The 13,507-nt window shown below is 48.2% G+C and overlaps 2 protein-coding genes across 2 annotated transcripts; both read right to left on the bottom strand.

The window, feature by feature from the left end:
• Nucleotides 1-5,109: 5,109 nt before the first annotated feature.
• On the bottom strand, nt 5,110-5,622 carry EsH8_X_000536 (uncharacterized protein; the record flags this gene model as incomplete). Its single annotated transcript, XM_083274624.1, has 1 exon — nt 5,110-5,622. One exon carries the CDS (start codon nt 5,620-5,622, stop codon nt 5,110-5,112), a length of 513 nt encoding a protein of 170 aa, XP_083120016.1.
• Nucleotides 5,623-6,694: 1,072 nt separating this feature from the next.
• On the bottom strand, nt 6,695-9,432 carry EsH8_X_000535 (P-loop containing nucleoside triphosphate hydrolase protein; the record flags this gene model as incomplete). Its single annotated transcript, XM_083274623.1, has 3 exons — nt 6,695-6,898; nt 7,011-8,797; nt 8,868-9,432. The coding sequence occupies 3 exons, from the start codon at nt 9,430-9,432 to the stop codon at nt 6,695-6,697; spliced, it is 2,556 nt and encodes an 851-aa protein (XP_083120015.1).
• Nucleotides 9,433-13,507: the final 4,075 nt, after the last annotated feature.

Raw genomic sequence — 13,507 nt, 5'->3', positions numbered from 1 at the left:
CGTTTTGGGAACACCTAACTATCTGATATCGTTCTTGTCTTATATCCTATTACACTTGTCTGCTGTTAATATTGGAGATGCTTTTTATCGGAATTTCTTTTTTCAGATGTTCATCGCAATTACCCGAGAGCCGTGCCGCTCAAACTAATCACCATACCTGTTGTATATTTGTTAGTATGTAAGCATAGCCTGGACAGAGTGAAAGGTAATACACGCAAAAGGTCAAACGCAAGACTGTGCAATGAAGAAAAATGAATGACAACGTAATCAGTCACCCAATGCTTCCGCACCTTGAAATACTTTGAACCATTCCATCGCGACCAATGCGACCACTACAATTCGATGTTGGGAAAGCACTGTTTTGTATTCTTCTGTCTGACCGTAAACACGCAGACCGACGGAGCTGTGATAGAAGACGTTGATTCTAGGCGTCTTTTTATATCGCAGTATCTCTGTTTGCAACACTGTGCATCATGTGTATAGCAAGTGGAAGTGCTCAACTGTCTCCGCCCCCCTAGCACGTCCTACATCACAGCCATGCAGGGGTCGAACCTGTTAAGATTTAGCGCCAAATTGATAAGCATCGGGTTCTATAATTGCCATATCATTATATGGCGATGTCTCAAAATGCAAATTGTTCGGTTGTATAATTTTCTATCAGAAGTTTAAACGAAATTTGCAGCACCGGGTTTGCTTTTTATCCTTTGATTCCTCAACCTCCTGGTATTCACCTTTCTCCGACAAGGACCCTGCCACTGTATATCTATCACGAGGATTTACCAGCGGAATGAACTCATGGTTGCACGTGGTCTGATTTATCTAAGCTAAGTGGGCTGCGCGAAGTCGGCTTATATACGCCGGTCGGTCGGGCGAGGGCGGTCTGCCGAGGTAGCGTAGTAAGCAGCAGCCTCACGCCACGATGCGACAGTATCTCAATTTCTTCTAACTACCTAAAGAAACAAATTAATTATGACGCTGTGCTTTGCTATCAAACGAGCTACGTTATGTTTGTTACACACCACGTTACAATGGTGGCTTCGTTTTCGGGCAGAACGATCTCCTAGTCAAAGTCAGGTAAGTTGCTGCATGAAAGTTCGTAGTAATAAAATTGTAACAATTCTACACGTACGATAATACGTAAGCTTAGACTGTAAAGGTTGCCCATCTACAATCATACTGAGATGTTTGTTTAAAGAGACAGATGCCTAGTGTTGTTACTTCCGCCTTGCTCGCTGTAATGGATGACGATGGCAAATACTCGAAACAATAGCGGGTATAGCTATTCAACATTAATTTTGAGATCAATGGCTCTGGTGTTTCGGGTGGATATTGTGTTTGTATTTGTTGCGCAATTGGTAGTATTTGTACTAGCAGTTGAGTTTAACGATTGAGCTTGAGTTAAGTAAATTTATTTTCAGTATTATATCCTTTCCTTGTCAACTGAGCCCTATTTATCTTTCTAGTTCGTATTGGTAAGAATTTTGGAGTAACAACGAGCCAGACACACCTCAACATCTCGTCACAAGTCAAAGCGACATTAAGTAGCAAGCAGCCATTTCTCAACGATCTATAGAGTCGTTTGCCAGTTCGGTGTTCTTCTCGGACCGACGGCTTTGACCAGCGTAACTGACGCCAACTAAAATAGGATGATGACTTTTTTGCAACGTGGTGAATGCATTGCCGCGTTTAAGTTCGGGAACAAAGTGCTGGTGGTACTCTGAAAATCTGACGCATTCGCCTTGGCCAATTCCCATGTCTCAGCTGTTTATTCTAGTTTCCCCCACTGGTCATTGTTCTATCTCTTGGCCTCTGCTTCACTAGGAATTCAGTCAAGCGGGTGACAGAATAAACCGCGCTCACTAAGGACCCCGGTATTGTCGCGCTAAAACCCTAGCACGTTGTACATCTCAGCCTCCAACAAATCAACCTTACCTAGTCTGGGTATTCCCTGTCTAAAAGCAGGTTTTGAGTACGTATTTTTGCCAACCGCCTGCCAGTGAGCCAGGTGGTTGGGTCTAGTTCCGTTTGCAGGCGAGTCGACATAACGCTTTGTCATATTTTCTTCCGTTGCATGGAGAGTTTGTTCCGCTTGAAAGGACGCACCTAGCTGAATAACAAGGTTTCCATTTGTCCAACCACAGGATCAGATGTAGGCGAATGGGCTCACTCTCAGATCGCCACTATACCTATTGCATCTGCTCCTCGGGCCATTGGCCGTTCGCCTGATCTCTACTACCTTTCGAATAAGGGTTTCAAGTTTCATGCCTCCGCGTTGGCTGCGTAATTTCATCCCCGATGCTCCTCCTCTCCTTTTCTGGATTGTCTCCTCTTTTCCCCTGTCAAGTTCTCATCTCCCAATACAGGATTACTGTCGAATGTGGACTGTCATGTTGAATCATCTTCAATGAATATTTTTCACATCGGCGTGTATGATGAACTTGCTGTTTGATACAATAGCCCAAGCGACGACAACGCCGTTTTCATTACTCCCGCGCGATACCGAAATTTCCGACAATGTCGATAACCATAGCATTGGTACCCTCATCGTGGCATCGGTCGTGCCAATAACTATTATATCCACGATATTTGCCTTCGCGCGACTGTTTGTCAAGGGGATAATTCAACGGCGTCTGCAATATGATGATGGAATTTTGTTGGCTTCAGTGGTATGGATACACAAACATCTCCGCTCTGCTTTTATGGCAGCCTTTAACATATACCTCGTACTGCTAGATATCTGGCTGGACAGCGACCGGGACAACCCTGAAGGCGGTCGCACTTGGCAACGGCAAGCATGTAGCAGCGCTCACCGATCAACAGAGGGAAGAAACGCTTCGTTGGACCGTTATGGCTTTTGCTTTCGGCATCGTAGCCCTGGCCTTGCCGAAGCTCGCTGTCGTGGTCCTAATCAATCGTCTCCTCAATCCGAACCGGCTTCATCGCTTCTTTCTATGGGCGTTGGTGATCGTATGTGCTATGGGATTGCTTGGAAATGTCATTGGGCTCTTTGCGCAATGTCCGCAGGACGCTGTGATCGACCTGACGTTCACAAAGACGGCATGCCTTGGCCCGGAAAGAGCGGTTGCCTATTCTATATCAACGAGTGGTATGCTATGGACGAGGAATCCACGACGGGCACAATAAATTACTGACTCGTGGCATGGTGCTGCAGGTATCTCGGCAGCTACGAACGGCTACCTCGCGGTATATGTAGGGTTCTCGGTTAGGAAGCTGAAAATTGCAAGGAGGAAGAGAGTAGCTTTGGCAATTTCCCTAATTTTGGGCTTTCTGTGAGTACTATTGAACATTGCTTCAAGTTGTGACAGTCATCATGCGCAATTCACAAGCAATGCTGTCTCTTAAGATGCCGTTCAAAGAGCAAACCATTAATTTCAGATACAACAGAGCCCTAGTTACGGCGTTATTCAAATGCACAAGGCTAAAGTCCCTTGGAAGCCCGGATTTTACTTGTCAGTCAACTTGTCGTTCTCCTAGGTGATTGGATCACACCTAACTCCTGAACTAGATGACTCGGCCGATCTTGTCATTTGGACGAGGTAAGATTCTATTTGTCTTAATTATAAGGATCTATGCCCATTACATTTCTTCTGCTTGTGCCTATTCCAGCCAACGCTAACATTTTGCACCAGCCTCGAAGCTGATGTTGTAATCATTTCTGCTTGCATTCCTGCATTGCAACCTTTGGTTGATCACCTCTATCCGGATCACATTTCCACTCGGATAAATTCCCCGACATCATCTATTTCGTCACGAAAGAAGCTATGGAACGGTAGAAATGACCCTGAGGCAGCTCATAATCCAAGCATTTCAACACATGGTCCTGAAATGATTATGGTGGAGAAAGAGTTTGAAATTGCATACACCAGGACCAGTATCAGAAGAACTTGCACATTTGATACTTGGACTTCTGAGATACCAGAAGAGGAAAGGTTTCGTATAGTAAAGAACCCCGGGCCAGATGGTTCCATAACAACCATGGTAGTAGTAAAATCTGTGGCACGGCCACCAGATCATCCAGCATTTCCACAACAGTGACAGCTGGGTAAGACGATAGGGGAATGGTTATTCATAGGCTAAAGATGATAATAGTAAAATTTAAATACTGCTAACCATAATTCTGATCTGCATACATTTCACAACCACCGTCGTAATCTTTTGTGTTTATGAATAAATCTCGCACGCATTCTCTATGCATTTCAACAAAGAAGAAGCACCCGGAGTGCCTCTTTAAGTCTTGATCCTGTATCAATAGATAGAATGATTCCAAGGAAGCACTGCTTCAAACAACCTCAGTGTTTTTGTGTACTCAGGATATGATGCTTTTGGCGTTGGCTATACATCATTGTAAAGGATGATTCCCGGAACCTCTGCCGCACATACCATCCACGTCCATGCTGCACTTGGCCAGTAAGTGAACCATGTTGCCATCCGCCCACCGTCCTCTGGCGGGAATACTGTTTCATCCTGCTCGCGTTCTTCCGAGATTTTCGCCGGTAGAGACCACGCAAGGAAGTGATTCCTCTGTCCTCCAGGAGGGAATGCCCTGTTCAAGAAGTCAGTCAATATCTCAAAGCCTCGATACCCTATGCAACACTCACAAAGAGTTGCCTAATATTCCATGGCATAGACAAGGTTCTTTTCGCAGCAAACCCTCTCGCCAAATAGCCTTTCTACCCAATCTAATTGCACTGTCAATTTCCTCACCCATGTCAGGAAAGAGCTGTCGTATGCTAAGAAGCGATGGTATAAAACCCGGCGCTCCGTGGCAGAATTGGACCTGCACGGGAATTTCATTTTTATCGTGTTTTATGGGCCAGTTCCCAGCTTCATGCTGCAAGCTAAGCAGTCTCTTCAGGGAAGTTCGAACCACGGGGTTTATTGCCAACTTCGGAGCTGTCAGAAGTAGCTGGGTTAATATTCCAATGTCACCATGCACGGCACCAGTGTAGCGTCCGCCACGCCAGGTCCACCCTGGACCTGCACCAAGGATCTTCTTTACAATCTGATCTTTGACGGTAGTCAACGTGGAAACAGTTTCCGGATTCTGATGAGCTAGTTAGCTTTATTGTGAAGTCGTGTAATAAACTCCTAAAGTCTTGCGAAAAGGCTCACCCAAGACTCCACCGCCCGTACCATGTACAGAAGCCCGGCATAACCAAAGAGAAGCTCGTAAGGGTGGCCTTCTTCGCCCACCAGTCTTTCCAGCTCGTGCTGGAATTCCAAGACCTTGGTTGCATCCAGAATTGTCTTGACAGCCCAGAAGGCAGCGCTCTCACAAGCGAGGCCACATGGGGCGGAGTTCTCCCCTATGCGCTTTGCGGTGATGTAGGCAGTCGCCCAATGGCGGAGAGATTGGCCACGTATTTTGATATCCGGATAAGTGGCGTGGACCTTGAGCAGCAGATATGCAAGAGATGTTGGACCGCGGAAAAGTCCACGGCATTCATCATTAGTGTACACCTCCTGGGGAGGACTGTCGCCAATAACGTGTACCAAAGCCTCCTGTATGCGAATCTCTGGGTTCTCTGATAAAGAGAGGTACTCCTGCGGAAGATCCGGATTCGCGATAAAGCGCGGCTGGTTCGCTATAGTGGACGACATCCTCTTTTGCGATATTTGATTGCTAATATGCCGTCGTGTTTCTTTCTACAATCAGTTGACTTTTACTTCGGAATTGCTTTTGATGAACCTTAGCTTGAGTCAGTATCATCCTTCTCATCGACAAGACGCGGGGAGAGTGAAGTATGACATCAGATTTAAGTGGATATCTGCCGGTATCCCTGTGTCAGCTGAAGCTGTTGAAACAAGATAAAAGTGGGTCCATGTTTGTTTCTCGACTACTTCCTGCACTTTATCGTATCTGGCAAGGGCATAATGCAGACTCCTTCTGCTTGGAACTCTGCTTGGTTCAACAAGCTCGTAGCATTACATGCCTGGCGAATCAGTTTAAGTGAGAGTCATCGGCGGGTAGAATAGTTTCCACAGACTATCACATGCTAACCAAGAAGAAGTTCTCAGGTGAGAATATCGAGGTCGGCGTAGAATCCAATCAATTAAGTGTATGGTGAATTATGCATGTCCGGTTTCCTGGACCCAATGTATTTTAGTATACACTCAAAACAGTAAGGGCCAGAAACTTCTATAACACCTACTTATCAAACTTACCTCTTGCAGGTAGACCTTAAGTGGCTGGCTCTTCAGCGAAACAGCTGCCTCTTTGCTGCCTCTTTGCTGCCTAACAATCGGTACAACAAATGCATCTCACTGTAAGCTTCAATCCAGGCGTCCAATTGATTACAGTCAACCAGATCCCGATAACGGTAGCATCCTATTCATCTATTGGGCAGCAGGATACGCTTTTGGTAACAGCCTGCTAGTCAAGTTCATGGGTAAGTAGGCTTTCAACTAGCGGCCTGGGTCTGCTAATTGCGCTCGTTGCGGACTGCGTTAGCAGCTATGTGTTTTTTACGGCAAGCAAACATGAAGGAATCCATGGAGCCGCCAACAATAAAATATATCTCTAATTGTATTCTTTATAAAAAATCGGTGGCAGTCATCAAACGGGAGACGATACCCTTGGTTGTCAAGAGGCACCGGACGTACCCTTCATATAAACCAAGCACTGTGGCATCTCAACAGCTATTTTGCACACGACTAAGGTAGGTTATGCTGTTTATACACCTGAACCAAGATTCCAAAGTCTCTTGAATTCACTATCCCGCGCCAGCAGTGCCTGTGGGCTATCCCACTCCAACAGCCGACCACCGCCCATGACGGCAACACGATCAAAGTCAGCAACAGCGCCAAGTCGGTGGACGACGGCAATGACGGTGCAGTCGGCAAAATGCTCGCGGATGACCTGCCTGATCAGTCTCTCCTGTGATAAATGTATGTTAGTGATTCCTCTAATAGATGTCTTTGTGATGTTGTGTTTTAAGGAAGGAATTTGGAACCTATTCCATGCTCCACTAATCAAAAAAACTCCTTACCGATCTCTCGTCCACATTGCTGCTTGCCTCGTCAAGAAGGATAATCTTCTTGCCCGCCAGCATCGCCCGCGCTAGGCAAAGCAGCTGGCGCTGGCCCTGCGACAGTCGGTCGGCATCCAACGCGCCGCCCAGCCCGCCCATCCTCTCCACTGTATCCGTCATGTTCAGCCGACGCAGCACCGCGAGAATTTCATCGTCATTGCTGCATCGTTCCTGGTTCTGTAGGTGTGGAGGAACTATTGTTGAAAGGTTCCCTCGCACGCTCGTGTTCTTGAGGAAAAACGGGTGCTGTGGAACGACGGCGACGGCCGCACGGATGGCCTGACGGGAAAATGCATTGATGTCGAGTCCGTCGAACGTGATGCGCGAGTGGTCGCTAGGGCTGGTTTCCAGCAGGCGCAGCAAGGCACCTACGAGCGAGCTCTTGCCGCTGCCGCTTCGACCGCATATTCCCACCTTGAAGCCAGCAGGGATATCGATGCTTACGCCACGCAGCACCGGCTCACCGCCGGGAGTGTAAGAGGCAACTAGGTTCTCAATAGAGACATGGCCGCGTGATGGCCAATTCTCTGGTACCGGTGACAGCTCTGAAGAGGGCAATTTCTCAGTCTCTGTCTCGGAACAAAACGTCTTGATTCGCGCGACGGCACCGAACGACATTTCCAGTTGCGTCCAGTCCTGGATGACGTGCGCCAGGGATTGACTGAAAGACATGATGTTAAGGAGGGCCAGCGCCACGAACTGCGGAGAAAGTTGAGAACGTAGCTTGACTACGAGTATCATGATGATGGCTACTAAGACGGCAACCATCAGATCGAGGACGACGCCCAGCCACCGCTGGATACAAAACAGCAGGTAGTATGGGCGTTGTGAGGCGTCGAGAAGGTCGAGATACTGCTCTAGGAACGATGTCTCCCACACAAACGCCCTCACACTGGACAGACCTCGGACTAGATCGAGAAATTGCGTAAAGAGAGGAGATTTTGCTTCGAGGTCGAGGATCCGGATCTGACGCGACGTCTTGAGGTAGAACTTTTGCAGCAGCCAACAGAAAAGTACGACCGGGGGTACAGTTGCGGCGAAGTAGCCGGAAAAGACACACATCAAAATCGTACCCATAAGTAGCACAGCGAAGTTGACAGAGAAGTCAACCAAGGCAAAGGGAAGCTCAGTATCAATTACCGACATGTCTTGACTGAATCGATTCGTTGTGACTCCGACATCTGTGCGGGTGAAGAAAGCCAAAGGGGCGTCGAGGACAGACCGTAAAAGTCTGGTGTGAAGAACCTCTGAACTCAGTGGCACCATAGTGATGAGGAAAAAGTACGCGGCACCTGAGATTCCGATCACCGCAAGTCCAGAAAGCATACCGTAAATGCCGAGGTAAAACTTTGTCGTTTCTTTTCCGGCACTCGCGTTGGCGGTCCAGAAGCTTAGCAGTAGTTCTGTCATCTTGTATCCGCCCGCATAGAAGAGAACGAAAGCCGCAAACAGGAGGGTGTGCCAAATGGGAACAGAACCGAAGTAATATCCATAGGTGGAAAGCTCGCCAGAACCACGTTCAGTCGGTTCGACCTCGATATCTGGCGCACGTGACCGGGTCGATAGTGTGTGGTTGTAAGTTGAGGGTTCAGTCTCGTTCTGTGCGTTGGCGGGACGTTTTTGTTGGACTTTGATCCCAGAGAGATAATCTGTGTCGGTTTGAAGCTTATTGAATGATCCTTGGTGCAGGATGTGGCCATTTTCGCCCAAAACAATGACAGTATCAGCGTGCATGAGTCTGTAAACTAGTGAGACTGTTGGTTACCACCTTTTCCTTTTTGAAGCATCTTGCATATTGGACAACGGGAGACTCACTGGCGTTCGTAATGCATACCACGGTTGTGCCCATCTCGCGAAACAATCCCTTTCGCGCAAAAAGATTGCGAAAGATGTGATCTTCGGTGGCTGCATCCTGTCCAGCAAACACATCGTCCAGAAACACGACCTGCTCCCTCGAGTAGACAGCCCGGGCAAGCGCTAGTCGCTGTTTCTGGCCGCCGCTCAGCGACACGCCAGCACTGCCGGCTTTCGTCGCGTCCCCATCAAGCACCTCAGCAAGATCCTTCTCCAGTCCACATGCATAGATGACCCTACTATACCAGTCTCTGTCAAAGGTCGAAAACCCCAGAATATTCTGACGTATAGTCAAATTCTGGATCCAGGGTTCTTGGCCCACCACGGCAGTTTTGCGAATTGCCGTGTAAATAGAGCCCTTGAGTGGCTGTATCTCTCCCAGCATCGCCTTCATCAGGGTGCTTTTTCCCGATCCCACGTTTCCTACGATGAAGGTAAAGCTAGACTTGAGAATGGCCGTGCTGATGTTGCTCAGGACTGGGGGATCTTGGCGATTCCATCCGTAGCTGGCGTCTGAGATAACCATAACAGGGGCTCCACAGGGCAGGGATGCTTCCCTGTCAAGATCATGTAGCGCAACTGAGGCACTCTCTGTCGAGAGTCTGGGGCTGCTATTTCCAAGTGGAGGTTCATCTCTAGGATTGCTCGTGACCAAACGCTGCCGATGGTCTTTACGGGTATCCGATCGCAAGAAGTCCTGTATGCGCCCGAAACATGCCAGGGCGGAACTAAGAAAGGGAATCGCGCGAATCACGACAACCAGAGGATTCGACAAGAGGTATATCAGAGGCAGTGAACTGTATGCAGATGCCGTATCTAAAGGCTGACCAGTTCTCTGCGCGATGATCACAAAGATCGCAAACGTAGCCAGCGGGGCAATAGTCCGTGTGTTCATTCCTATGGGCTGTTAGCCAAACAATCGGTCTCATCTCTCAGGCGAAGGGACTCTTGCCAATAAATGTCTGCAAACACAATAGCCTTCGATACCGCTTCGACAGTTTAAGCTCCTTTAAACGGAGGTTGTGTACCATTTGGGTCACTGTATCCGACAATCCAAGCATTTTGACTTCCTTCATCGACCCGAGCACTGATGCTGTCACATCAACTCGCGTTTGGATACCGCTCATCCATACCTTTTGAGCGTTGCCAATGTACTTGGAAAGCTGCATGATGGCGGTAGTAGCGACCAGGGCTACAACGACAGGTGCCAAGGCGGCAAATCCCAGCTGTCTACACAAGAGATATATAGCGACTCCGCATTCTATAGGCGAAGCCCAGATCTCATGTAAAGTGGCGGCGCTCTGGCAGATATTTTCTGTATCGGTGGACATGAGCGTTACGGCGACTATATGTAAACTGGTCAGACACGAGAAGAATTATAAGACCTGGCACTAGGGACTAATTCTTTACCAGACTCATCGTGGGCGGAAACACTAGTGTCTAATGTCTTGACATAAATCAAGCTGCAAAGGCTTCCCCTTACTGAAGCAACAAATCTAGCAAGTAATAGATCAGTATATGAAGTTACATTTTGAAAGACGCACGAATCGGAGGTCTCACCTATTTGTCATCTGGTAATAGAATCCATTGGAGACCTGGTATCTGTTAGTGAGTTGTAAAGTCTCAGGAATGCCTGCCCATTCTGGCTTTTGTAAAATTGAATACAAAACTTACCGCTTGCGCAAGGAAAACCAAAAGCCATGCTCCTGTCAGCCCCCAACCAGTCGAATCCGGCTGGGATGGGTCCTCTGCAAAAGAAGTTGTGGTGGAGATAAGAAACGGCAATGTGTACTTGGAAGCTGCCAAAAAGAGCCGAGGTAACACTCCGGATAAAAAGACGTATTTATTAGCACTTAAGGTAGAGAAAGCAAGGGAGTTTTTGTGGTGTTGATTTGCTAGATATATGGTCAGTCGGCACTAAACATGTACCTTTGGGTAAACATGTCCACGTACCATTATTCCAAGTTGCCTGCAGTCGTGGAAGCAATTTTCGTGACACCATGCTGTCATGAACAGGATATCTGTTACAATGTTAGTAACCTCTCACGGGCCGAGAAGGGCAGGATCCCGGCACTTCCAAGTCTTGGTCTGTTAATGTACAAACAAACCCAAGTTTCATAAGAGAATTGAGCCAAATAAAGACACTACGGCTCAGGATGCCACTTGTGACTTCAGGAGATAGATCGCGGTATTGGGCGAGCAGGATAGATCTCTTCTCCCAGGCCTCAATACCTAAGACAAGAACCTTGATAGCAACAGTGGAAGTAAAGAGCCTAGCCCTTACGCCGGTGCCATCGAGAAGCCATAACGTTCTGGAAACAACACAGTCGAAGAGCAGAGTAAAAAACAAGTAGGCGCTGATTAGGCTCGAGGGTCGTACCGAACGTATATGTTCGGCATGCGATACGAATATCAACAATAAACCGGCGACAAACACGAGAACGGCGGCTGCAGTTTGAACCTTTAGAGTATACACCGGACCCAACGTCCAGTAAAGCAACACAGCGAGTTGCAGGAATGTATAGACGCTAATCAAGACCTAGAGGCCAGGATGATATCTGGTCAGCGCAGCTGAGCGGGAAATAGTACTCTATGCTAGATAATCGATGGGACGTACAAACTTCAGAACAGATCGCGAGCTCTTGGCAACTTTGCGAGACTGCTTTTTTAACAAGAATAGTCGTTGGGGCGCAAGAATGAGGAAAAGCGCGGAGGGTAGGATCGAAAGGATTATATTCTCAAAGCCAAGCGTAAAATCGAACCTGTCGGTAGCTGAAGGACCAAAGCTGGCCTCTTGCAGCATTTTGGACGTCCTATTCGCGTTCATGTTGTGGCTAGGCTTTAGGTCACAATCAGAAATGCATGAATGATGTTGGGAGCCTTTGATGAAATTCTTTTTTGCAAAAGACACTGAGCAGAGTGGACCGAGAGGAACGAGGATTTGCACAGCGAAGCCACCTATAAGGTGACGTCTCAACCACGCGGAAGACTTGCATAGTCTCGCCTTCTTACGCAACGAAACTAAAGGATTTACATGCATTTTTATGTGCTAGAAGCCCAGTACGCGCAATGGAATCCCAATAACGCGATGCCCCCCTGCAAACAATGCATATGGCGTGATGGCCCAACATCGTCGTTCGTAAGTCAGGTTAACTTACGACGCATCATGAACCGCAGCGACGGATCGTGAGGTAATCCCGTTGGTTGCACAAGGAAGATCAAGTTCCTGGTATGCTTTAGAGAGACTGCCTTTGATAGTTTCAGCCCTACCAGGTGATCTAACTTAGAGAGGCCCGCGAGCCCCAAGGAGGTGAGGGACAATTGCTCACTGCAGCATTTGTAATTGCCCCACTTGTAGCCTCACAACCCAACATGTCCGCATCCATGTCTCGGTCGTTGATTGTCCTCGGGTAGGTTCCGTCACGTCCGGGCTGTGGGTCTCGCTGACCCCAGCTATGCAACTGCATTGGTTCTCAAGGCAGCCGGTCGCGATGTCACCATACTAGCTCAGGACTTACTAGGGCAGCCGCGTAATCGCCGTCAAAAGCCAGTCAGTATCGACAGCCTCCTGGGTAAGCCTGCTTTCGGTTATTCAAAGCTTGGCAAATTTAAGATACCTATTGTCCAGATCTGGACTGTATGCCGCCAGTAGCCCTCCGAGGGGCAGACACCGGTAGCGAGGGCGGTGGTGATGATGAGGAGCCCACAACTACCACCATCGCATCGGCGCCCGTTTCAACGGTAGCTCCGAATTTACCTCCGTACAGAAGCCACACTTAGTCTGCACGGAGTGGAGTACCTCCGGGCTGCTCCACGACCTCGGGGCCCATAACGTCCAATGCTGGTTCACTAACAGCAACATAGCTTGCACGAGAACAACCACGACTCCGGTCCGCTGAAGGGATGGCACCCGGGATGTCGCTTCAGGACCTTCATACATGCAGGTTCAGTTTTTACATGCTCTTCTTCATCGAAGGTAGCTGCGTCGAAAACGCTATTGTTTAGTCGGCGGGCTCAAGATGCTGCGAGAGTACTCGGTGTTGACCTCAGGGCCACAAGCACCAGGAATGCTCCGTGTCGTCTGAACCTTCAGTCACAACAATGACAGGTGCCAGCAGCCAGGTTAAGGGATTTATTTCACTTAGATAGCATAGTGAGTGTGTCGCCCCTTGTTCCCGCCCACTACAGCATCGGCCTCCTTTCTTTCTTCTAAGCCTTGGCACCGTTTAGGAAATCCCACCAATTGTGCATGTTTGCATTTGATTTCGCGGTTCCACAAGGGGCTGTAGTGGATTGGGGGTGTTTTGCAAAGATGCCGCAAATAAATCAACGCAAGGGCATGATTGGCGGGAATAGCGCCGAGATTGTGGGGAATTGGAGAACTACAGGCGAAATGAATCAACAATGGCGGAGGACTATTTCCTGCAGATCCATTGACACTGAAATAATGACCCTGAGCCCCGTGAAATCAGTTATAGGGGGGTTCATCGAATGATTCTTAAATCAGCTTTCGGAACTTCGGCCAAAATCTTGAGTGCATTTGAGAACATACTTTGAATTAGCATCCTAAACCGCACCAAACGCCCTAGTTTCTCTCCACA

Source organism: Colletotrichum jinshuiense, chromosome 10 (assembly GCF_051148585.1).
Source record: "Colletotrichum jinshuiense chromosome 10, complete sequence".
NCBI lineage: Eukaryota > Fungi > Ascomycota > Sordariomycetes > Glomerellales > Glomerellaceae > Colletotrichum > Colletotrichum jinshuiense.
Note: the sequence above shows the minus strand (reverse complement) of the source record. Positions and strands in the feature narration are given on the sequence as shown.